Source organism: Myxocyprinus asiaticus, chromosome 48 (assembly GCF_019703515.2).
Source record: "Myxocyprinus asiaticus isolate MX2 ecotype Aquarium Trade chromosome 48, UBuf_Myxa_2, whole genome shotgun sequence".
NCBI lineage: Eukaryota > Metazoa > Chordata > Actinopteri > Cypriniformes > Catostomidae > Myxocyprinus > Myxocyprinus asiaticus.
The window spans coordinates 6,517,167-6,543,771 of NC_059391.1; the positions used below are offsets into that span (position 1 = coordinate 6,517,167).

Consider the following 26,605-nt stretch of genomic DNA (forward strand, 5'->3'; position numbering starts at 1 on the left):
CGTGCATCTTATCACATTGCTTGTTGAGCGCATTACCGTGGAGACCTAGCGCGTGTGGAGGCTTCACGCTATTCTCTGCGGCATCCATGCACAACTCACCACACGCCCCACCGAGAGCAAGAACCACATTGTAATGACCACGAGGAGGTTAACCCAACATGACTCTACCCAACCTAGCAACCGGGCCAATTAGTTGCTTAGGAAGCCTGACAGGTGTCACTCAGCACGCCCTGGATTTGAACTTGCGACTCCAGTGTGGTAGTCAGCGTCTTTACTTGCTAAGCTACCCAGGTCTCCCAAGACAAAGAAATGATTAAAAAATAAATATACACTTTCACATACTTTTTTGGGACAGGTTCTGTTCAGTTCTATTGCTTGTTCTGCACCTGATCAGCCTGAATGCAGTCCACTATTTTTGAAGGCTTATTTGTTTATCTTTTTTTTATAGAGAAAGGTATATGTGAAAATCTATTATTTAAACTTTGAGCATTTAATTTGTGTATTAAAAAACATTATTTTGATGAGTAATTATAATGTACATTTTGCGCAAAAGAATTCTACCATACTTTGTCATTTAAGTGTTATTATATCGAATCAAGATAATATCAAATCGTAAACCTCATATCGTATATCGAACTGAACCGTGATAACCATATCATCCCTAATTAGATGGCTTGAAAGCTAAAAGACAAGGACTACAAGCTAGAAAACTCTCATTTTGATTTCATGAGGTCATTAAGGTTTTTTGCATTGTAGCATTATTATGTGAAAAATAAGCACATTTTCCCTCAAAAAGATATATAAAAACTATTTTATTGTTCTAGCAAAATAAATAAATAAATAAAGATCCACTGATTATGGATTGAATCATTTCGTACAGTTTTTCCCAGTTCTAAACAAAAGAGTTTCTTTTAAATTTCACGATGTAACATTACAAATTCATATTTGCTTCACTTTTACAGATTTTACCGTGTTTCTGTATATTACACACAGAAAAAATAAACTGATGTAATTAATATTTATTTTTATTTTTTTGATGAATTTGATTTTTATTTGGTCAATTACTGGCCAATAAAAATCAGTGGCCGACAGGTTCATCCCTAAACATAATGCAAAAAAAAATCTCATTCACATTATTTTGGATATATTATTAAAATTGTATTTATCTAATAATAATATAATTATAATATATTAAATTATATAATAAAAATGATGATATACAGTATTTATTTTGCGAAGTATTTAGACATGATGATTGTACTACCTTTAAAAAAAATAATGGATTGCAGACATTTTTTCACAGGACTATAGTAAAAATTTATTGTATATGTACACTTACACAAACACTCACAAGAACTTCCTTTTAAAACTCTCAGCCTTAATAACGATAATTGCAATGCATGTGTGTGTTTGTTTGTATATGTGCTGTGGTTTTAGGTGCTTTCAAAAAGCAACCCTCTCCGCTTAAATGATTTTCTCCTGGCCTTATGTGTACAGCTTTAAATGCGGTTTCTCTCAGATGTATGGACAATTTCTAAAAGGTCTCCATAATAAAAACCTATTTAGCCTTGCCACTGTCCTTCTGACCATGTGACATATGCAATTATATTTCCATCTTTTCCTGATCAGTTCATATGCCCATCCTGTTCCAGAGGTGCAGTGGTGTGGGCACGGCCGCCAGCCACACGTGATAATTCTCATCATTACACTAATAGGTGAGGATAATTATCTGATGAAGCTTTGCCTCCTAGAGACATGACTTGCCAGTAACATAGTGGATCACCATGACAAAGACCAGTATATAAATACAGAGAGTGTGTTTGGAATGGAATATTACCTACCATAATCCTATTTTTGCAGTATGCAATGTGCATTTTGGGCACATTAAGCAGTACGCTGGTATAGCATATATCTAATCATGCATTATATTGTTAGCACATCAACAGCATCATTTTGCACATGCTTATAAAATAAGAAGATTAACCAATTCAGCAACTAAATGGGACCAGAATTTTACAGTTTTATTCAAAGAATATTTCAGGTTAAATATATAACGTAAGCTCTATAGAAAGCATTTTTGTGGTCTTCTGTCAATTAACAATGTTGAAAACAACGTTGACTTGTCTCCCAGTTTAAAAACAAGCAAATGGAAATACACTTTTACAGGAAATCCACTTACATTGAAGGGAAAAATGGATATTGTAAAATCCTTTATTACATATTCTTATACAATACCAAATGTAAAGTGGGTTTGAAAAGAATTGAGGCTGTAATATGACTCTTCAGCATTTCACAGGTGGCGATCGGATAAACAAACCATTCTGTGGAAGTGGCCAAAATGAAATCAAGCCTCTGGTCAATGTTTTTCTAATTCACTCCATCGATATGAATGCAGCCAAAATAAAACTAGTATAGCATGAGCGGGTTTATACATGCCTGTACAAATCTGATGAATACTATCCATGAAAACAGCGAGGAAAGAAGCACAACAGTTTTCATAAGGACTCTTTAAATTTCTAGTGATTTCTTTTGGACACCATAAAGCACCAGATCGTCTGATCAACTGTAAACACACTCAGTTCTCTTTCTAAAACCTCAGGTCATATCTCAGCACTGCTGAGCGAAGGTCATTAAAAACATCCATGCTGATTTCTGTCTACCGACTACCACTTTCAGAGTGCTTCAGCCGTAAATTCCTGTAGACTGGCACATGCTGTTTGAGAACTACATTTTACATGGAAAACCAGTCTTGGGATATCCAATAAGCACATAAGTAAGGAGTCATTTAGCAGATGATTTTATCCAAAGTAACTTACAGTACACTTTTAACAGGAATAGCCCTTTTATTAAAGGAACAGGTCTCTTAGGGTGCTTTTACACTAGCGTTTTGGTGCGCAACCAGGTTTGTTTGACATCAAAGTTCAGTTTGTTTGGTTGGTATGAACGCTTTTTTCAAACTTATTTGTGCACTAGTGAACTGTACCCAAGAATGCTTGAAAATGTGGTCTTGTGTTCCTTTGAACACTGGTATGGTTCGCTGCTAATATGAATGACATCCTTCCTAAATAGTGGAAGGGAACTTAGGCTGTCAAATTAAAATTCAAAAAAATATAATTTTTGTTTAATTTAAGACATGCTAAATCTGTGCATTCGAATTTTAGATGTATGCCAAGCACTGACGATGACTTCAGACCAAACACATTCTTGTGCTAAAAAAGCTAGATGCAGCAGAAAGAATATTACAGAATGCAGGTGTCTCAAGACGCGAGTTCTTTTTAACTGCCACAGCATCTAACAAAAAGTGCTCCTGCATGAGACACCAAAAAAAAAAAAACAGATGTGGCTCAATGGTCAACACAAGACGTGGCCGAATGTTCAAAGAGCGCATGTTTAAAAGGAAACTCAATTGAAAAACAGCATGTATGGATGCAAACACATGTTTGCCATGAACAGCATCTTAGGTGGTGGTCTCTGGCTGAATATCACTATCTGGGAATATTACTCCTGTGTATACAACTCCTTTTGAGTTCCACATGTAACCGGTCCTGCTTGACCTGCTCCAAACTGGATTCGAACCGGCATCAGCCGGCATGGGAGGCGGGCGCACTAACGAGGAGGTTAAAGGCTACAGCCCCTAACATCAGTCGGTAGTATGCCTCTTGAGGCCAGGGGAGTGAGGTTTACACACACCGCACAGCCATCACATACCAGCCGGCTCCCGTTACACTCACCCTCCTAAACCTCACTCCCATCCGGGTCATGGCACCACTGTAGCTTGACCCTCTCCGAGAGGGATTCGAACCGGTGTCAGCTGGCATGAGAGGTGGGTGTGCTAACGAGAAGGCTAAAGGCTACAGCCCCTAGCGTCAGTGGCTAGTGCACCATTGAGGCTAGGTGAGTAGGGTTTACACATACCGCACAGCTATCATGTACCAGCTGGCTCCCGTTACACACAGAAGGAAGTCGTGCAGGTTTGGAACAATATGATGACAGATTAGACTATATTTGGGATCATTTTCATAAGTGTACCCCACAGATGGAAAAGACGGTCAGGTGAGCTTCAACAGCACAAAACAAGAGTCAATCTAAGAATCACCAGGAACACTACAATTGCCACTGCTGCATGTACCTCGTACAGCACAGGCAGAAATGGTACAGCACAGTCACAAAAAGACAACTTGTGACAGAAACATCATTAAAATGTCCTAACTGAAAAAAAAAAAAAGCATTCCTAAGATGGTTATTCTGCCCTATACTGTTGTAACCAGGCAGCTCTTTTCCCATCCAGACAGTTGCAAATGTCTCAGATGTGAGCTGGTGCCACATAAATACTAAATTGAGAAGACAAATTACAGTTAAATAAGTAATCTTTCTGAAAATGATAAAACCAGAGCACTTACAATGTTCCAACCAAACAAAGGAACTTCTGCATTTAATTCAAGAGCATAATGTTGGCAGTAAAACATCCGGGCTCAATTACACTGCCCTTGATCTCTGGAGAAACAGTGAGCTGAATGAAGTTTTTGGCTTTGAGCATGAGCAGAAGTCCACAGCCTAAGCTGGTTCTGTTGTTCATTGTAAAAGCTGTGTAATTACATGGCATTTCCTAACCCCAACGGTGATAACATGTTACAAAATCTCTGCATGTTTAAGAAGCTATAATCATTTGAAAGGGTTTCCCCCTTGGTAATTTTCGCCTTCTGTCGAGCTCGCTTACGTTTCAATCAATCCCTTTCACACCCTGAGTAGCTGTAGTTACGCCACTAATTCAGCACCATGGCATATATCAAAGTATGATGGTATTGCAATCTGATACCATAAGTGTACAATGGTTGCATCACAGTACCGTTTTGAAAGGGTAAGAAGAAAAAGTACCAAGACAAATAAACTGAAAAAGAGTTTGCAGCCCTGAAGAGCAGTCAGACTAACAATAGCCATCAAAGGGATTGGCGTAAATACGAGACTTTAATGACCAGAGCGTAAATTAACAATGCCAATATCAATTGAGTATGCGTTCACAGCAGGATGAAAGCAGAGTGTGAAGGACATGGTCGAACTCTCTCAAGCATTTCCCAGGATGCATTGATCTAGTTAATCACTATAGACTTTCACCAGCTGATGTGAAGAAAATCAAACCCACTTTTTCAATGTCGAACTGTATGTTTTTAAATAACTGTCCTTTTGGGAAAATCAGGCAACAACAAATAAAAATGAATAAATTCTGATTGTTCATTAGGACTAGCTTTGAACAGGTCAATAATGAATCAAAAGTTGAAAAGTGATAACTTTCCATGACTCATGACTTACGGTATTATTATTTGTATTTTAGATTCAGTTAGATTCTGAGCTTGAACTTCTCAAGTGTTCTCAGTAGGAATGAGCATCAGTGGAAGAATACTGTTAATGGAACCAAACATCATGAAAAATTTCCCGAATTTATATAAAATTGAATTGGTTCTGAACAAAAACCAGTTCTCGACTCACATCCCTTGCTCTAAAAGTATTAAAGCTCCTCAATGCCAAACACACACACAGTCCATCTGTCCTCTACTATGGCATATGTTGACTGTAGTCATCAACACCACCTTGGAAAGTTTCTCGTCTCTGATGATAATTGGGTACATGTTTCTATCTCCCAAACCCAGCTGGCAAGAAACTAACAACAGAGACAGTTTTGCAGAGACGGACCACTGATATTAAAATGAATGGGATAAATTGGAACGCCCAATGGACAACAGATGTAGAAAAGGAAGTCCCACCTTACATGTAAAAGAGCCAATGACCTTTTAGATATCACCTGTCAGTCAACTCGATTTAACTAAACCAGCCTGAAAAACAGCGTTTTAGCATGATCTGAGCTAAAGAAGCACAATTTATGACACCACTGTTGTCAGACTTTACTACTGATTTGAAATATGTTCTTTTATCGTAATCTTGACCAGGACGGTTTTGGAGATTTTGGTCTTTCCCCATTCAAGTAGATAGGAGCTGTACTTTTATGCCATTTTTTTACATAGAAAATAGCTGCCCAGCCTTCCCGGGAGTGTTAAAGTAGCCGCCAAGTGGACTGACTTGCCCCGAAATGGACTTTGCTTATCGAAATGGTTATCAGTCATAAAGAGAACAACAGTGCCGTGCAGCTTTGTGGCATGGACAGTTGGTGGTGTTGTCATTTATTTGGAGGCCTGGACCCCCTTTTCCATTTATAACAATAGAAAAGTGTCTGCAGTCCATTTACAGTCTCAGACAGAAAGCTAAGAGGGTGAGCGGGGGAAATCGATGCTTTTGCAGGGGAAATCAATCACAGGCCCAACAGGCTGATAAAAATCAATGTGAAGTGAGGGCCATGGGCTGTTTTTCAATTGGAGACAGTGCATTATGAACTGCAAACATGCAGACAGTAGCCGAGATGGACTAGTGTACTTCTAAGGAGAAGTATGTAGAGTCTGATTTGACTTCTGGTGCAAACTAGACTTCAGATGGTACACCTACATATCGCCCACAGTCCATTCAATGACTGTCTGATGTATTCTGCACAGAAAAATGGATTGAGTTGGCTAAAACTCAAATCACCAGTTTCGATCTAATTGGCTACCTGCTACGCAACTCTGGCAGCTGGACTACACAGATTTTTATCTTTGTTTACAAGATACCAGACGGTTACAACTAGCACTTTTGAGGGTACAAAGCTAAAGTTTGCAGTCGAAAGATCTACAGCTGAATTTGGAATTTGATTACCAAAATTCTAACCACTGCCCCCAGTGGCCGAAGCTAGAAGTGTTGTTGAGGTGAAATGTCCACAGAGTGGCGCCAAAAAAGAGTTATATTTTTGTTGTAAATGATGTAGTACATTCAACAGGAATGCATATTTTATTAACTCTTCACCCTAATCCAAACCCTAAACATAATAATCAGTGGAGTAAACATTTTATTTTAGAGCGAAAATGCAACCTCTGAATCACGCTCATCATTGTTTACTTGAATGCGATTACTTCCTGGTTTCCATGGGACCAGAACCTGTGTCTCTGAAGTTGCTCGCACAGCGTGCTATGAGTATTGCCACAGGAAAAGGTAAACACATTTGAATTTATGCAAAAATGTATGATGGGGGATGGGGCTTGTCAGTAAATCAGCATGATCTGATACATTCCTGAACATTCAGAATTTCAGATCAACACGATTTCCCGTGTGATCACGTTGAAAGTTTGCCATGTTCATGGCATCGAATATTTGAAATATACTGAGAGTTTGTCTGGGAGCTTAAAAGCAAGTAAACAAGAACTCCACTATCATCTCAAACTTATTCAACCCTAAACGGTACGTAACAGCAAAGCAAACTGGTTGGTTACTTTACATCTTTGTCTGAAGGTCTCTTCCTGTCTAAGTGGGTAATTCTTTGCCAGAATAAGCTGCAAAGTGAACCAGACTTCATGTTGATAGACAAAGTCTGCTTCTGCGATATTAAATTAGACTGTATATGTTAGACTATACATCAGTCCACTAAACATTCTTCTATATAATGGTCATGCAAGTACAGCTCCTACTGACTTGAATGGGGAAAGACCAAAATCTGTATGTCAAGCGTACATTTCAAATGCCTTTGCCAATAAAGTGATTGGGTCTTTTAATAGAAATCGGGATCTCCTTTGGAACAGCTGCCATTAAAGTGTTGAATGAGCACTTGTGGTTAAGAAAGAGACATTTGTTAAGATGATTCATAGCTCAAGCATCCAAGAACTTTTTGAGTTGATTGATTTATGATCTCAGGCAAGCCTGAGAAGTCAAGAACATAAGATGAACTGAGCTTGAGAAATGGAAGCGAAGAACTTGAATTGAAGGTGAGTAAAGATCCAGAGATGTGGTTAGGAGCAAGAGAAAGGGGTGGACACTGATCATGATTTGACTTCTTGGGGGTGGAGAAGAAATGCCAGGAACCAGTGTCATCTTCAAGATACATAGAAACGCACACATCTTCTTTAGATGAACGTAGGCTATGCTTTTCCCCTTGATAAATTGAAAATGTTGTTGCGGGACCAGTTTTGTGATGGGGTGGGGTTCTTGTTGTTGTTGTTGTTTTGTTTGTTTCTTGCGGAATGAGTTATCGGTAAATGCTAAAGTTAAAAATTTCGTTTTGGGGGTTTCAGGGTTTGTTTGGCATAAGTAACATGCTACATTTTAATACTTAGTGTTAAGGGTTTGTTTAAATCCCTTACCCCAAGTATGAGCACTGTAATTATGATGCTTATTTTAGTGCCACTAATTACTTGCCAACTTAATACATTGTAAACAATACAATCATTAAAGTGATGAAAAGTACTGTACATTTTGATGTAACTCATCACCAAGATATAATTGCATTAAACCAGGATATTTACGAAGCTCACTTAATGAGTGCACTTTAAATGGTATCAAAATACCACAAATGCTCTTCAGTTGTGAGACAAAACAAAAGAATAAAACGTAACAATAGGAAACATGCTGCCTTTAAAATGTAGGGGGAAAAACATGAAAGAATGTGGCTCTCCCATAGGAGCAAAAGAGAATGCAGACCTTAAAACTTGCATCCTATGACAGAGCAGAGGAGCTGAGAGTAAAACAAATGCTTAAACTGAGATTTTCGCATCAGTTATTCATCATGCTGAAGGCTAGGCTGCTCTTCCTGGTACTTCAAGACTAGGGTTGCGAATCGTAAGGAATTTTACGATTCCTGTTCCGATTCCGATTCCTCTTAATTATTCCGGTTCCTTAACGGTTCCAGTAAAGATTCCAGTAATTCTTTTAGTATTTTTTTTTTTTTTTTTTTAAGAATTATTTAGAAATGAGAAATGCAATTCTTATTGCATTTACTATCCTCTGCTGTCTGTTCCCAAATAATAAGACCATTTCAGATTTGTACAGAGCAGATATAACAAATCAGAAATAAATGTTATACAGTTCTTGTAAAAGGTGTGTTTGCAGACTTTTTAGAGACATAAATACAATCCAATAATAGATCATTACTCTATTTTAAATAAAGAAACCTAAACCAACACGAAATGTGATGGCATATTTCATTAATTAATTTATTCTTTTATAAAATTCCACTTATTACAACAAAACTTGTGTATCTTTAATTATACATTGTCATATAAACAACCAGTCAGTAACTGCACTGCTTGATTTAATAGAGATACAGCAGGTCAAAATTAAATAAACAGTAACAGTTCCAGAGACAGTTTAGACTGTGTTTTGTAGCCTAATGTTGTACTTCAGGCTTGTGAGACTTCAACAGCTCTTATTTAATTTCGAGTTGGACATTCATAACTTGCACATCAGTATAAGATTACTTGTATACTGGAAACACTGTGTTTCACACTGTAGATTCAAAAGAAACGGCTCATTAGAATGGTTCTTTGGGATTGGACTATAGCGGAAGCACCATATGTTTTGCGCTGTTGATTTAAAAGAATCGGCTCCTTTGAATAATTATTTCGGGAATCGAACTGTACCGGAAGCGCATATGTTACGTGTTGTAAAAAGAGCCGGCTCTGGAAACACTGTCAGAGCGTTTGAGGACGGTGTTCCAGCCACATCGGCAGAAAATTGCATGCTGGAGAACCGTCACAAACATCATACAATTCTGGTATTTTTTAAAGAATGGAACCGGTTCTGAACAAGAACTGGTTCTCAGTTCCCAACCCTATTCAAGACTACCAGAAATAAAGAAAATCCTTAACGTTTTTAGTTTTTACAATTCTTTTCATATTCCCACATCTATACCATAATTCTGTCCAGAAGATAAGAATAAAAAGCATACAATTCTGTGATTATTTCATTTTCTGAATAAGCTAACAATTTTAACTCATTTGTATAATCAGCAATTCAGTGTTCGGTGGGGGTCATGCTAAAAGATTACCATACAGGGCTCCATTTTGCGACCATTTTTTCCCACCGGTGCAACACAATTTTGTAATTGGCTTCACTGGTGCGACTACAGAGTTGGCCAACTCTCCCACTTGCTCTCTCTCTCTCTCTCTCTCTCTCTCTCTCTTTCTCTTCGTTTATGCGCTGCCATTTCCCATTAAGCAATATCAAATGGTAAACGTGTCAAAAGCGTAACGAAACAGCAGTATTCACTCCCCGGATCAATGGACAGAGCAGCGCAGGGCAGGTCCGTTTACTCATGAATCGGAATAATCTCGAGCTCTCAGCCTCGCTGAACCAGTGCAAAGCTAGTTTTCCTTCTGTGTGAAATCTGTTCAGTTCAAATCTGATTGTAGGAAAATATAACTGGTTTTGTTTGCCTTTAATTTTCCAAGAGATGACTGAAATTGAATCAGCATCAGCCTGTTAAGGAGTCCCAATTCAGTAACACTGTCAGAATACGTCCCCTACTCTCTTTAAAAAAGGTGATTCGGTCCCACACACTTTTCCAAGCTAAACCCATACAGAGTCCAAATGGTGGATTTGTATACAATATTCTTTGTGTTTTGTTACTTTGGGCTGATTGAGCAACCATCCAGCCAATCACAGGTGAGTTTCATGAGCCGAAACAACCCTGACGTAATAGGCCGTCAGTCGGACAGTCTAATCAGCGCAGCTCCATTCATTTCTACAAAGTTGCTTGCAACAGTGCTCATTTATCCATGTTTTTTATCGGCATTGATGTTGATCTAACTTAATAATCTAGATATGAGGAACACACAAACGAGAGTTATTTATAGGCATATCATTCTTGATTGGCAGCATTACATGAAATGCACTGCAGAAAAACAAAACAAAAGACACTCCTTCTTTTAAGCACACATTGTAAGTGGAGTTTATATGAGTGCCTGAGACTTCATTAAGTTATGCTTTTTACATTATGTTTGTGAGGTAATAGTTTGATCGGTTGTTTTTGCCAGTTAAAGCAGATTACTAGATCTGTGTTAAATATGTAAAGCTATTTTTAATATCAGCTGTTTTTTTACTTCTATGTTGGTGTGCAGTCGTCAAACTGTAGGAAAAAGATAGATCTGCTGTGTTCTTAGAACATTACTGCATTTTACTTTAAGTCAATACATATGTAGACACGCTTTTTTTTATACAAGAAAACGTACAGATGTTATTGAAACTCATTATAATTATTATAAGACTATTGTTGTCTTTTGATAAAAGTCATGCTCAGCAGCTCACAAACTGTAGGGAAATGATAGATTTGCTTTGTTCTTATAATGCTTAAAACCTCTAAAGTCTCTTTGTAGGTCTGTAGAAATACAAACTTTAAAGGATTCAAATTTTCTTTTGATCATTGATTCAGTGACTAACTCATTTCACACAAGACATCACCTGGTGGCATCACCAGAAATGGTCACTGAACGAATCATTAAATGGATCTGAAAGAATTTTGGGGAACGTAGTCAAAACACTCAAGCCACTTACAATTAGATCCTACAATAATGCACATGCACAATTGCCATTATTGTAATTGATTAAATAATGTATTCAGGACCAGCTAGTGCTCAGTCTTTTATTGTCGTGTGAAACAGAAGGAAGTGCTCCACAAGATACCCTTTATTTTTGCAGCTAATTTTGCTAAATTTTGCACTTAATTTGCAATACTTGAATCTTTAAAATACTACAAATACTACAAGTATATAATACTTATATATTAATATAATACTTACATCATACTTATATATATATATATATATATATATATATATATATATATATATATATATATATATATATATATATACTGTAATATATAAATACTGCACTGTATGTGTTGGGTCTGTGCAAGTCACCTACTGACAGCTGCCCCCCCCCTTTTAAAATGACTGCTACGCCCCTGATTTAGCCCTATATAAAAAGGGTGCTAACTTTTTAGTTATTAAAGATGCTATAGATAACCTTCCTGTTATTAGTGTATGTACATTTACATCTGCATACCAACTCAAAATCAATGCCTTACTGTCCAGTGCAAATTAAAGTGGGGCACAATATGCAATATTATTGGTAATTTACTTATTTTTGTGATATAATAATAATAAAAATAATAATAATAATAATATCACTTTTATTATTAGTTTCTGTCTTTATTTATTTATTTTACAGGCCACAGAATCACTCATTGTTACTACAATAAAACTGTGGTATTTTGTTATCAGCCACCACTGACAAAAAAGAAAAGAAATAACAAATGTTTACAACACAAATTAACAAAAATTATTACAAAATAACTGAAGTAACTAGGCAAATGGTTCTTGAGTGACAGCAATGTTTTTTCCAACTTCAAAACATTTGTGCACATGAACTATTCAGGTAGACAAAATTACTAGTAGTAACAAGGATATTTATGGCAGAAACTCTGGTTATCATGGTACATTTTTGTAAGGGCCTTGACTCTCTAATAAAAGGTAAAAAGTACAAAGAATAACATACAACTACAACACATACAGTGCTTGGAGGTTAAAGTTTAACCATCCTGACTGTTTGAGTTATGGGGCATTAGCTAAAACAAGCTCTTAAAAAAGTCTTCAGTCTTCTCTGAGAAAGCCATCACCAAAGTTTCAGTCTTAATCACTGACCTTGTGCTCTGGCACAAAGAAAACCCCATGAGGATACACTCCCCCAGGACCCTAAAGTAAACTGGTTTCAACTCCTATCCTTATTCTGGCCATGAATTACAGCAGGAACAGTGTTCTCAAGGGTGCCTGGAAGCCAAGGAGCTTTTCATTCAGAGTGTAGTCTGACTCCAGGGCTCCACACCATCCCCCAGAAAACATTGAATCTCCTGAAAGAACTGTCCTGTCCAAGTGTTCAGGGACTGGCTGGTTACCCTGGTCTAGTTAGCTCCTGAAGGTAGATTTTTTTTGGAGGGCTCTTGCACGAAATGCCCTATTTCGCCATGTCTGATGCTTTTGACGTCAAAGCTGAGGATAGTTTATGTTCTTGTGGTGCCATCAGCTAATCAGCATAGTCATGACGGCATTTACCTGTGGATCCATAGTGATAGTCACATGGCAGTTACGGCTCAGGTTACTGTGCCCAGAACTGAGTGCCTATGAGCAAAGATATCACTTTTAAAAATGCGTACTTCCCTGCAATTCTCCGCCAGCTGAGCAACTACCATTAAAGTTAATGTGAATCCATATGGAAAGCTTTCTCCAGGTATCATAGACCTCAATGGTACTTTCATGTCCTACACTGGGTTAGCCTGTTAGCAGGGTTTATGGAGCACAGAGCAAAACTGAAGTCTGAATCATGAAGAGCCTATCTGTGCCTCCAGTGACCTTTGAAATAACCTTGAGTCAGGGACCAATCAGAGCCAGAGGCTTTGACCGATTCCTCAATCTTTCTGGCAAATTGGAGACTTCAGTATAATGGTTAGGATAAAGGGATCAAGGGGACTGAGAAGCAGAAATATTTTTAGAGTGCAGAATGAAAGAGAGAGTCATGGGTTTACTGTAAAATGTTCAATTCGCTTTTAACTTTCGAAGCAGCCCTGGGCACTCCATTCTTCATTTCTCTAGAATTAATCAATGGCTCCTGGATTTACAAGTAAAGTGCAAAGGAAAGTCCTCCAGAAAATCTTTTGATGCCCTGTGGCATGTGTGTTTTTTATACAAACAAGACTGCATTGAGCACTATAATAGATCTGTCACTACAGCACTGGTGTGTGAACCAGGGTAGGGCAAAATTTTCCAACACTTCCCCAGTATTTCAAGAACACAGTCTCCTCTGTCAACATATTCAAGACAATCTATTTCAGTCATTCAGTTTGACCTGTGAAATGTTTGTATGCCAGTAAAAGGTCCTCAAACCATGCTGCTGCACAAACAGACATTACAATCAATCGCCATGTAGCAGATTTAGACCAGTGTAGCTGGGGTGGAGGTGGGTTTCAAAGAAAAAACTCTCGTAGCGCACTGCAGTGAAACCAACTTATCTGCAAAACTGAGCAATTTAAATGTTACACAAAAAGAGATGCAAATTGATTGGCAACCCAATTACATATCAAAGGACCAATCAGCTTACACCATGAGAGCCGATCGGCTTAACATTTCACATGTGAGCGAGCCAGTTGGCAAACATATAACAAGTTAAAAGAACCTGTGGGCTTGTGTCACATAGAGCTGCATGGCTGAACTTTGGTCATTGATTTTGAAAATGTTGCCCCACTCTGGTTTATATAAACTAAGTTCCCTAAGCAATCTGCTTCCAAATTTCATTTATGTAATTGAAGGTGATCTTGGATCCCATTTATAAAGTAAAATAGTAATTATAAAGTGTTGTACTGATTTGATTTGATTTATTTGAAGAAAAAAAAAAAAAAGGCTTTGTGTCCGGACAGAATAATTTTCATTACTGTATTCCAGAAATATGTTTTTATAATAAGTGAGTTTTTTTATTTTTTATTTTGCTGTCATGAGAATTTGGGGTAGAAATGGGCTTAATTGTCATGAAATAATAAAAAACAAAAACATAATAATAATAATAACCTATAATAATCTAAAACATCAAAAAAAAAAAAAAATCTTTATGAAAAATATAATTAATTATTTTTGTTTTCTTATTTTGAGGTGAATTTCTTTGTGAGAGGTGTATTGCCTTGGTACGGCATTTACAATTCACCTCGTATGGCATAAAGTCAACCCAGAATTGTTCTTTGCAACTTGTCTGCTAGCTATGGTAGGCTAAAATGTGTTAACACAGGTGAAAATAAAGTAGAAATATGAGGGTGAGGACTAAACATCAGAAAGGACTGGAAACTTGGAGTGGAAATGTTTGTGTGTATGTGTGTGTGTGTGTGGGCGGGTTTGGGTGGTTTACGAGGACTTTTTTTTAGGTTACAAACTGGTAATTACAAAGGTATTATTCTATAAATGTGGTTTATGAGGACATTTCTGGTGTCCTCATAATTCTAATCACTTAAAAAACATACTAAACTATGTTTTTTTGAAAATGTAAAAATGCAGAAAGTTTTTTGTGAGGGTTAGGTTTAGGGGTAGTTAGGGGATAGAATCTATATTTCGTACAGTATAAAAATCATTATGTCTATGGAGAGTTCTCATAAGGATAGCCACACCAACATGTGTGAGTGTGTGTGTGTGTGTGTGTGTGTGTCTGTTGAAAGTTGTGGTATAGTATGTATGTTTTTTATGTGCTGGTGTAATCTCATAATTTAAACAATTACATTTAATCAAATCTTATTGACATGCCATGACCTAATTGTCCACTTTCCCACAGAACGGCAAAATACAATTTAGTCAATTAGTCTGATCTATCTGTATGCAAAGTTCATTAAGTGGTGTCTTTTGGCCCTGTATGCACTTTATTGACCTCCCAGCAGGCTGGCTTAGATATTGATTTAACACACCATCTATATTGGCTACAAATTTATTGAGGGTCTGCCCGGCTTCACCTGTCACTGATGGTGATTGACTGACTACTTTTACAGCCATGTGCTTGAGAAAGACTTTGTGCTTACAGCAAAAGGCAACCTAAAAGCATAAGTTTATTTACTGGCCGGCCAGGAGTTGGAAATATCAGTCACTGCCAGGTTGACAAATGGCGTGATAGGCCAGCACTGCTGCCAGTAAAGCATCGGCAAGGCCAAAGAACTTGATTTTTATGGCAATAAAAGCAATTTCAGATTAAGGTCCAGAATCTTCATTCCACAAAGCTGGATGTAATGACACCAACATAATTAAAATCTGGTGAGCCCTGAAAACCAACTTCCACATCAAGCAGTCATCTACCAGCAGTGGCTAACTGGCCCATGCTAGCCAACCAAACCCTGAGCCATTGACTGTCCCTATAAGTTTTCTTTCATAAGAATGCATCTGAGAAATGTGCGTAGGTAACACAGTACTCAGACTAATTGTTTAACTGTAAAGGAAGTTGTGAATTGGCTAACCCATTAACACCATTTGTATTTAGGACATGATCACACAGAAAATCAACATGCTACTTCTCAAAGTTCATGTATCCTGAAATCAACCCCATGCTGCCAAAAAACTGCCATCCCCCATCAGACATTTTGCATCAATTGAAATGTAAACACATTTTCCTCTAGCGCAACCTCTGAGACACTGGTTCTGGTCCCACAGAAAGCAGGAAGTAATCGTATTCACATAAATAATGGTGAGCACACTTCGGAGGTTGCATAATGATGTTAGTAGTTCCAGTCAATTTCTGTGATCTTGACCTGCCCTAAATCTATCGCTTCCTGGTATGTCTAACTGTTAAGGATCTGGGCAGCCAAGCCGAAAGTTTTAGGTTAAGTCCCAAGAAAGGGTAACCCATAACCTAGAGGTTTAGTCCATTACTGCTGTGCCCTAATCAAGGTCTTTCGAATTGTTCAAGGGGTACAATCCCTGCTTTACACTTTGGATGTCGACATGTTAAATTACAAGTTCTGCCATGAGTTCCACCAAACAGACTCCTTGGAGAAAGTTTCTCCCTCTAATCTCTGCCCTGAGCCAATTATTCTTCCACCCTGAATGCCTACACCTTTCCTCGAATAGTCTTGAGGGTGACTCTGAGTTCATCACTTCATGTCTTCAAGCCTTCTTTCTCTCTTTTTATCTCAGAAATCCTTGCTCTTTCCTCCTTGCATCTACATACCCTGTGCAGCCATTAATCCTGTAGGAGCAGCTTGTGAACCCAGTGACCATCCTTTGCCACAAAGTCTGGCTTTGGCAGATGTTTAAACAATCAATGGCGGTTATCATATAAGTGGGGCTATTACTCCTACAAGGTCCCAGAAATGACATCATGAGCCATTAACAGTTGCATAGATTTGCAGCCAATTATTTTAAGAGAGTTGCCGCAGACTGAGTTGAATTACTGTCGATGTACTTGGAGACAGCGAACCTCTTGAGATGGTCAAGAGTTTTTCTTTTTTTTCTTTTTTTGCTCTGCTGGCTGTGTTGTGGTATAAAAGCTGTCTCCAGTGCCTGGGAAAGTGAGAAGCTTTTCAGAACCTCTGGGAGGCGGTGCTTCCACCAATTGCCCTGATGTCACAGACAGAAACACTGAGCTCAGGTACCAGGTATCACCTGAAAGAGGTCTTCAGGGTCATTATATTGGATGATACAGACAGCAACATCCCACCCGACTCCCGCACCGTCTCCCCCATGCTTTCACATCAACCCTCGGAGACCCATCCTTTAGTAAGAGGAAAGTGAAACATACCATTACCTGTAGCATGGTACACGAAGTGTACCAAGGTTGAGTAAATGACATAATCTCAGTTTAGAGGTGAACAATTCCTTATAATGGTTTGTAATAACAAATTTGTGAGTTATACAGAGCACTACGAAAGAGGACTTTGGAAAGGAAACAGAATGTAGTGGCCAATTGTTAAAATGTGACCAAATGGGGACACATGTATATCAATGCTTCTATATTGTTAAATAACACTCAGGCAAGCCTGTGAACCACTCCTTAGATTTCTATAAAGAGTGAAGTTTCTCTCTAATTACAGAGCCTGTAAGGCAACGCTGTATTGATATTCCTCAAACATTCTATTTTTTCTTCTTCCCAAATTTTTGCAATGAATTTTGCTCAAATCACTTAACATATAGACACCATTCAAACTTAAACTTTCCCTTTGTCTTACATTGATAGAATGTTCAGCATATGAAACTTAACCGACAGTGACTGTAATATTAGCATTTAATTGTGATTGGCCTTCTTTTTTACATTTATTTGCATACTGAGTTGTGATTGGTCTTCCTTGTATCTATGGCTGCCTTTATTTGGCAAAGACAGGGTTGTGTGAAATGTGTTGTACAGTCAACAGAAAACAAGACGTGTGCTGACTGTCATGACATTAGCAAAGAAGCTTTGTTTTTTTTTTTTGATGTACACAGAAGCAAAGACTAAAATCTAATCTGACTTAAAACATTAGCACAATTATTTTGCTGCCTTGCAAGCATTGGAATTTCTTTCTGGAAATTCAAACCTAGTTCTTACTCAAGTATGGTTTGGAATAGAGGCCACATGTCTCAGATACTTTACACTCATCTGTCACTTTAGATATCACAGACTTTTTAACAGTCTGTCAGCACACAATCGGTATGGCTTGAAGAATTTTGCTGGACTTTATTTGTGTGTTTCACACACATGAGAATAAAGAACTGGTTTGTCGAACCAGAAAGAGAAAGTTTAGGGTCGTTGATATAGAAACTTTAAAACTGGATTTAACTTTACACAGAAAAGGTTAGTAGGCAATTTTATCACACTAAAATCCTGTTAACATGCATATTGTTTATGTCTTGTGGCTATACTTTTTGAAACAGTGCATATATTAATGTTTATGAATTGGCCCCATTCACTTACACTGTAAGTGCCTCACAGTAACCCAGATTTGTTTTGTTTTTTATAAAAGAAAGGACCGATCAAAATTATTTTTTGTGGTTATCAACATCATGCCACAAATGTTGTCGATTAAGCTTAACTTGTATTGAGCCTAGAATATTATTTTAATGACAAAGAAAATTTTGTCTATGGACAAACGTTTCAGTTCGTCCAGATCCTGTGTGTGACATTGAGATTCTGAGGCAGAACTAAACAGCAGTAATGTATGCAGTGCACAGGCAATGAAAGATTTATCTCCACATTCATAAATCACTCCTCCAGCACAGCATCTGTCACGCTTCTCTGTTTGTCCACATCATCTTCTGTGATCTCTATTCCATTATCACTTGATGAATTCCTCCCTAACGGCTTTAAAACCATTGAATTAAAAACTCCATGAACTAGCTTGACGGGCACAATTTAATTTTCTATGTTGAAGTTTTTCTTATTAATACAGCAAGTTGGGGCAGGACATTTTAATGTGATTTTTGAAAAAAAAAAAAGCTTTAGCCAAGAGTCTTTAATTTACGTCACAACCCAGAAAACCACACCTGACCGTTTTCGCTATGGGCAGAAGTAATAAACACCTGAAGACACATTACAGTTCAATTGTTGAGGATTTCTCACCACCACACTACACCTTCAGACCTGCCAGAATCTGAGGGTAACTTTGCCGCCTACTGTAAATGGCCGCAAAGCTTACACACATGGACGAAAAGCCGCAAAACTCTTGTCCACACCTGTCTTTGTGACAGATTTCATCGGTCCGGTGGTCGTCTGTCCTGAGTGATGTAGACAGAAGTTGGACGTACTGATGGTACGGCGTGTGCTGTGCTTCAGATGAGAGGTACTAAAAGCCGAGCCTCTCTGCTCTGTGGGAGGACGGAAATGCAGAGAAGGCTTTTTTGAGGAACTTTTTGGATGAGTAGAGAGGTTATCAATCATTTAAACTGATGTGAACCGAATTTTATTCCTGACTGTCTGTCCTCATTTTCCAAGGGCTGAAGTGACCTTAGATGTCTTCAGAAAGTGAACTAAACTCAACTTTTTATCTTGTAATGCTGCTGCTTGGATATCAAAGCTAACAGCACAAAAACATCTAAAATGACATTGAAACAGCAGCCCACATGTTCAAAAGAATGTGCAGAAACTACAAGCTAGCAAGCAATGCCTTTTGACTCTTTTATACAATGAAAGAAGCCGAACTTTTCAACTGAACAAATCTAAAGCACCCCAGGCAAACAAAGCCTACATTTATACTATGCACAGTGTTTGTTTTAAAGTGTGATTGTTGAAGGTGACGTCACAGAAGTAATGCCAATACTGCAGGTCTTTCTCTCCGTGGATTGTAGCTTTAAAAATTTTAGCACTTTAGCATATTATAAAAAGATGCTTTTTATTTATTTATTTTTATTATTATTAAGATAATGTTAAAAATAACCTTGGTAATCCAGCAACATTCATCTCAGCTGGCATGTTCCACTGAAAATAAAGAGTGTCACATCCAAACCACACCCACATACAATTGGCTTTAACTATTCATCAACATTCTTCGACTAGCTGAATTTTCCTAGGTCAAGAATTTCAGGAATGTGCGCAAACAGGAGATATATCACTAAATGAAAACCTTAGCAGAACAAAAACGTTATTTTATTGTAATTGTAGGCAAACTAAAAGAAGCTTGTTCATCTAGTAAGTATAAATTAGCCTTAAGGGTGTTCACACTTGTCCTCTTTTAAAGAACACTCAAATCTCTTTCAGGGTGAAATAGAATCCAGTTCTCTTTGCATTCACACTGTACCTGAACTTCAAAGTGGTCCACTCAAGTCCACTTTTTATTCACTTTACATTCTTATCAAGTCCACTTGAATATTATTTAATTGTAATTTAATATTGTTTTATTGATTTACTTAAAATGCAGCCTTTTGTGGTTCAAAAATTCACAAGTTTTATTGCAATTCTGATTGTGTAGCTCTAGTCAATCTGAAGAAATCAAAACATTTTTTGGATTTTGTTTACCTTTTTTGGTCAAACCTAGAACCTTAACAAACTTTAAGTAACTCACTGTGTTCTCCTCCTCTTGGCTGTTGCTGGCATCTTCACTTTTGCGATACTTGTCTGAGGAGCGCGAGTCTCTCTTATGACTGGTATCTGTTCCTTCCATCTGCCTCTCTCCATCTGACAATGAGAAAGACCACACACAATTCATCATGAGTATTATTAGGTCTATTTCATTCCCATTTATATTACATGCAGCACGCTAAAGAAAGCCATTCGTTGGCACTGTAGTGACTCTTCTGTGCACAGGGATATGGCTACAGCCAGGGTGCAATATTAACACTAGTCAAATGCATGTAAAAAAAATGACCTCCAAAATTACAAGGAAAAAATCATAATGGATTTCAACATTTGTCTTTGTTTCACTGACGAAGGAAAAGAAAGACATCTCACAACTATGGATCAGGGTCAGATTTCACCCCAAATGAGAAAAAATAAATTATGTTTGCATAAAGGATATAAAGCCTATTTTAAGACCATTAATGTTGTTTGCACTGTGACATTTAATATTTTCATGACAATTAAGAACCAATCCCCCTAACCCCACATAAATTATCATTACCGTAATGTGTCCAGACACTTAACTTATTATTATTATTATTATTATTATTATTATTTTGGTAAATCTCATTACGATGATTCTCATTAGATTCTCATTACTGTAAAAGAGTGATTTAATTTACTATACTGAAGTAAAAATACTTTAATGCAATGATTTAATCAAGCACTTTATTCGCATATTATTTATATGCTTAAATATTTATGTATTATTTTAGTACGAGTTCGAGTAAAGACTGTATGAGTAACTGTTTTAGTGAATACAAATTACAGACACTTGACCAGCGTAGCCTGTGTCGGTGCAAAAGCCGATTTGAATCTTGCAGCTTGTAACGTAACTGGCTGCTGCAGAAACACATATGTATGACGCTACTCTGTGGGGTCCAGTTATTAACCATGTGTGACAGTAAGTATGAAAGGGTTAAGAAAATAAAGTGTAGGCCAGAAACATATTCTATGTGAATACAGAAATTGATCTGAAAGAGAAAACTTGCCATAGACAAAGACAATTTAGCGCAACAGTGAAAATGCCACTTGCATTGCAAAATTAATTGCGGAATGCGACAACATATAAAATCAAGCTTGCATAGCTAGAAGCATTTCTAGAAATCTTCATCATCCCTAAAGTTAATTGTTTTCCATTCATCCAGTGAAGCTGGCCTGGGATAATTATTTGGCAAAGTCATTATCATTTAAATTTTTGATGTTGCAATTAGTCATCTTTAAAGGTGCACTTAAGTCATTTTTTTGCTGCTTTGGACTTTACACTGACACATGTAAGAGTGGAATTAGGGTTGCCAACCATCTTGTATTTTGGCCGGAATAAACATGTACGTACAGGATGCCTATTGTCCTGTATTGAAGTGGTGAAACATTCAAAAGGGACTCCACCCCCTCATCCACGTGGCACAACAAGCATCCGGTATTCAGGTGGTGAAAAGTTCCCAATACTATGTGGAATAGAGCACCATACAAAAGCTTTTGGTTACTGATGCTACTGTAGAAATACTATATTTGCAGGCGTATATGATTCATTTACTCCACAACTGAAAACGTATGATAATAGGGGGTTTACCAGAATAAAGTGAGAAGTATTCGGCTGGTCATGTGATCAACACTGCAGCACCTATGGGAGGGGAGGGGGGGGGTCTAGATTACTGTTATGACTGAAGTCTTCATCTCATGTGAGTGAACGTCATTGTAAACATATTTGTCAAAAGAACTATTCATTACTTTAGGTATAAAACTTAGGTGACAGAATCCTTGAAGATTGTGTGTAAACAACTAAACTCTTCCTGTGACATTTATCCCATCCAGAGTCAGGTATCAAATGTCAAAACAATTTAAAAAAAATAAAGACAAATGCTCAGGTATACAAAAACTGCAATCCGGAGTTTCCGGGAAACTGTCACGGACGCCCCAGGAATTCACTTAGCGGAATGAAAAAAACACGGATAAGCTACAGTCACAGCATGAATATCGACATCCCAGATGGCCTTTGTTGTTGCAGTACCATGAACAAAATTGTGGAAATTTTGGACCATGGTTTTATCACTCGTGAACCAAACCTCCTCATTTTAACCTCCTTGAGTGTAGAATCCATGAATTTCACAGTCATCCCTGGCAAAAAAAATATCTGCAACCACAGACTGAACATGAAAAGGTACTAAATTATTTCCTAAGAGAGAGTCTTCAGTAAATGTCATACTCCCAATTAAATGATATTAGCATCAGTGGCACTAGCAGAAGTGACATTTTAATGTAAATAAAGCCATCAGTTTTTCTTCCAAGTCACTGCCTCTTATGCAAATGTCCATGCTCAAATATTCATGAGTTATCAAGCAAAAACGAATTTAAGTTGAACATTGCAGCATTTACTTCGCAATCCTCTCTACATCCCTTTGCATGTACAGTATATGGGCCCATAAAAGTATTTGGACACTTCAGCCATGCTTATATAATGCAAAGTCATTCACAAATTTTAAACAAAATATTAAAGCAAGTAGCATTTATTTTAAAGCTCAGCTGTAACATTTCTGCACCACTAGCGTCACCAAATAGAATTTAGCTATTCATTGGCTTAATTAATTAATTTAATCAACAATTAGTTGTCCAAACAATCAAATGAGAGCACTGGCAACATCTGACACACACCATGAAATGCACAGATTTACATCTCCGTAATCTACTTGCAAATGCAGCAATGTTTGCCATCACAGAGTAAACCGTGGGTAATATCAGAGAGCTATTGTGGGACAGTGGTGGCTTAGTGGTTATGGCTCTGGGTTACTGATCAGAAGGTTGGGGGTTCAAGCCCCAGTACTGCCAAGATGCCACTGTTGGGCCCTTGAGCAAGGCCCTTGACTCCAGGGGCACTATATCATGGCTGATCCTGCATTCTGACCCCAGCTTAGCTGGGATATGTGGAAAAAAAAAGAATTTCACTGTATATGTGCAAATGTGTAATAAATAAATTAATAAAAAAATAATTATTGATGAGAATGAAAAACCATCTGTAAAAATGCTGAAGGTAAGTGGACAAGGTTATGACCTAAAACAAATCAACAAGAGAATGTCTAAAACAGAGAAACTGCAGAGTCAGAGCTCAGATCATAACCTGATTGAAATGCTGTAAAGCAGTGGTTGTGCTCTTCAGCAGGTGAAGAGTAGACTATTTTATTTATAGAAATTCCACACCAGCATCTACATCAGCACAGCCATTAACCAGGAAAATAAAAAATGGCACTCCATGTCAAAAAGGTTGCCGACCCCTGCTGTAGAGGCACTTGATGAAGACAGTATATGAAAGATAGTCCACCACACAGTTAAACAAGTGGCCGATAATCTTACAGTATGTAGGGCACTGACGGATAATTATAAAAAAAAAAAACTGGATTACCAAAATACCGAGAAGACTGATTAGTCGTTCAATATTTGGCAAGCCATTAACTTTGCCCAATCTGGAAATTCTAACATTCATCCATGTATTAATGTATTAATTATCCTGTTCACTGACTGAAAGTTTGAACAACAAAACATCATTTTGTGGGCATGTGAAAAGTTGAGTTTGACAGCGGTCTAGAGTTTGTTACAACAATGTTATGATGGACAAAATATTTAAAATGTTGGCATAAAATACTTAGAAAAGGCAAAATATTCAGAAAACGCTTCTACTGTCTCTATGACTTATGTTTTCATCTGTTTTTGTGCGTGTGTGCTTGACCAGCCAGCATCAGTTATGCATAAATTATGTATATATATCACTTCGGACTATAAGTTGTAGGACCTTTCAGATGATGAAAAAAAAACGCAACTTATATTCCGGAAAATATGGTACCCTGCTGAAAAACAAAAACAAAAAAACAGCAAAGCTGGTCACCAGAATATGTTGAGTTTTGAATACTGGTCCACGACATGGAATGCAGGTGTGCTGGTGTTTCAACAAGGCATTTTGACTAGTTTCTTTGGTAACCAGCATTACTAGATAAATCATACTGGTCGACCTGCTTCACCAGCTCAGTTTTGCTAATGAACAACATGGCCATGCTGGTCCACAAGCTAGACCAGCACCAAACAAGTACTAACCAGCATAAACCAGCCTAGACCAGCATGGGAAATTGCATGCTGGTAAGGATGGTCGTTAAACTCATGTGAATGTGGTGAATGTGGATTGTGGATTGTGGTAGATGCGGTGGTGGCGTAGAGGACTAAAGCACATAACTGGTAATCGGAAGGTTGCCGGTTCGATCCCCACAGCCACCAGCATTGTGTCCTTGAGCAAGGCACTTAACTCCAGGTTGCTTTGGGGGGATTGTCCCTGTAATAATTGCACGGTAAGTCCCTTTGGATAAAAGCATCTGCCAAATGCATAAATGTGAATATGTTATGATAAATGGTGCTGATAACTGTTCTGGTGCTGAGAAATGGTATTCTGGGTGGTTGCTAGGGTGTTGTGGGTGGTTGCTAGAGTGTCACTAAACTTGCCTTGCTGCCCCAAGTGAAAAGAGGCCACCCCCATGTCTCTCTAATTTTCTGTTCTGGAGATAGAACCCCTCTGCTCCTTTTTGAATTTTAAATCTTTGGGATTATTTCACCTGGTTTTAAGCCTGATTGCTTATAGTCATAGCACATCTTTCCTCATTAAGCTGGTTGATTTTATACCTCATTCATGGGTGTATGATAAAGGGTGCTGGACGAGTTACATGCCACACTTTTGGCAGAAGAAGAATTTGGTCAGAAGATCAGAGAAATAGTAATAGTAGTACCTTACTAAAGCAAGCACCACTAATTATGAGCTCAAACCTTCACAAAAAGCTACAATTCAGCAGAGAGAACAACTCTGATTACAAACCAAGTGTATCACAAGGTAAATCAAGAGCTTTAAAGATGTATTCAATATACCAGGTCTCAGGTCTCACAGTAAGAGACAGGCAAGTGAGACTTGATTACTGTTATTGTTAGCAGTGCTTTAGTGATCTGGCAGTTCTAGCAGTTATTCACAAGTTATTGCTGGAATGCAAGTTTGTAATTTCATCTAAATCTTGTGAGGATTGAAAGAAGCTTCCAGATAATCAAACATGGGGCAACTGTGTGAAGAAGTGAGAGCAGCTAAAACATCACATATGGCCACCAAGACAGAGAAGGGAGGTGACTTGACTATGGACATCAAATGCTGAGAGCCTCACAGCATAACATTGAAAATTAGCTACAAGCGACAATCAAGAGGATCCAATCAGATAGGGAATGAGGAATAAATTACAACAGTTGCCACATTTTTGCCTATCTACATCTTGTGCATGTTGTCCAATGATAAAAGCTTTACATGGGAAAAAAATGCTGAAAATCAACTTCCTTGATCAAACAGTTGTGGAGTTTTTAGGATGTCCTTCTTACAATGCTTCCTCAGGCAGAATATGATTAAATACTACATGTGTCCTCAGATTGTTCAGGTGTCCATAATAATAATAATAATAATAATAATAATAATAATAAATTTAATTTATATAGTGCTTTTCCCAAGCTCCAAGTGCTTTACAAGCAACAACAAACATAAATACATCAAAACAAAACACAAAACAATAGGCCACACAGACACATATCACTAAAACAATACAGTCCACAAAAGCACAACATAACAATCCAGGAGTAAAATGTATAGTCCAAAGTGAAAATGTGGATGTGCACAAGTCTGGTCCAACAGTTCAAAAGAAATGAACAGAGGGGGAAATAATGACATGACCAGAGTTGTCCCTAGTGGAGTGGATGGCACCAAGCAACCCACGCCGACCCACATCTCCCACGCCACAGAGCCAAGACGAGTACAAACTCCAGGACACCAAATGGCGAACGGGAACACACAATGACGACAGGCACCATGCCGTAAAATCCCTAGTCACAAAGCACAGCCGCGCTGTCCACAGCAACTGCACTGCAAACGGCGCTAGGTAGGCAGGCCGGTGGAATTGGGTAGACAGGGTAAGACACCGTACCAGGCCGGTGAGCAGAGCAGCCCACCCCCACACACCAGCACGAACCACAAAAACGGTTAACATTATTGTCAGGAGTGTCACTAGATGATCTACTGCAAATTGTGTGTGAACGTAATATTCCCGGGTCACATTACACCTTGTGGTGTAGCCCGTTGCCAAGTCCATTGCCC

At 38.0% G+C, this 26,605-nt stretch overlaps 1 protein-coding gene across 1 annotated transcript in view; it reads right to left on the reverse strand.

Moving 5' to 3' along the window:
• The window catches only part of LOC127437087 (N-acetyl-beta-glucosaminyl-glycoprotein 4-beta-N-acetylgalactosaminyltransferase 1-like), a 234,162-nt gene that overhangs the window by 142,464 nt on the left and 65,093 nt on the right, over positions 1-26,605 (reverse strand). The window contains exon 2 of the mRNA XM_051691739.1: positions 20,396-20,508. Coding sequence (XP_051547699.1) covers positions 20,396-20,508 — 113 coding nt within the window. The remainder of the gene's footprint in view (positions 1-20,395; positions 20,509-26,605) is intronic.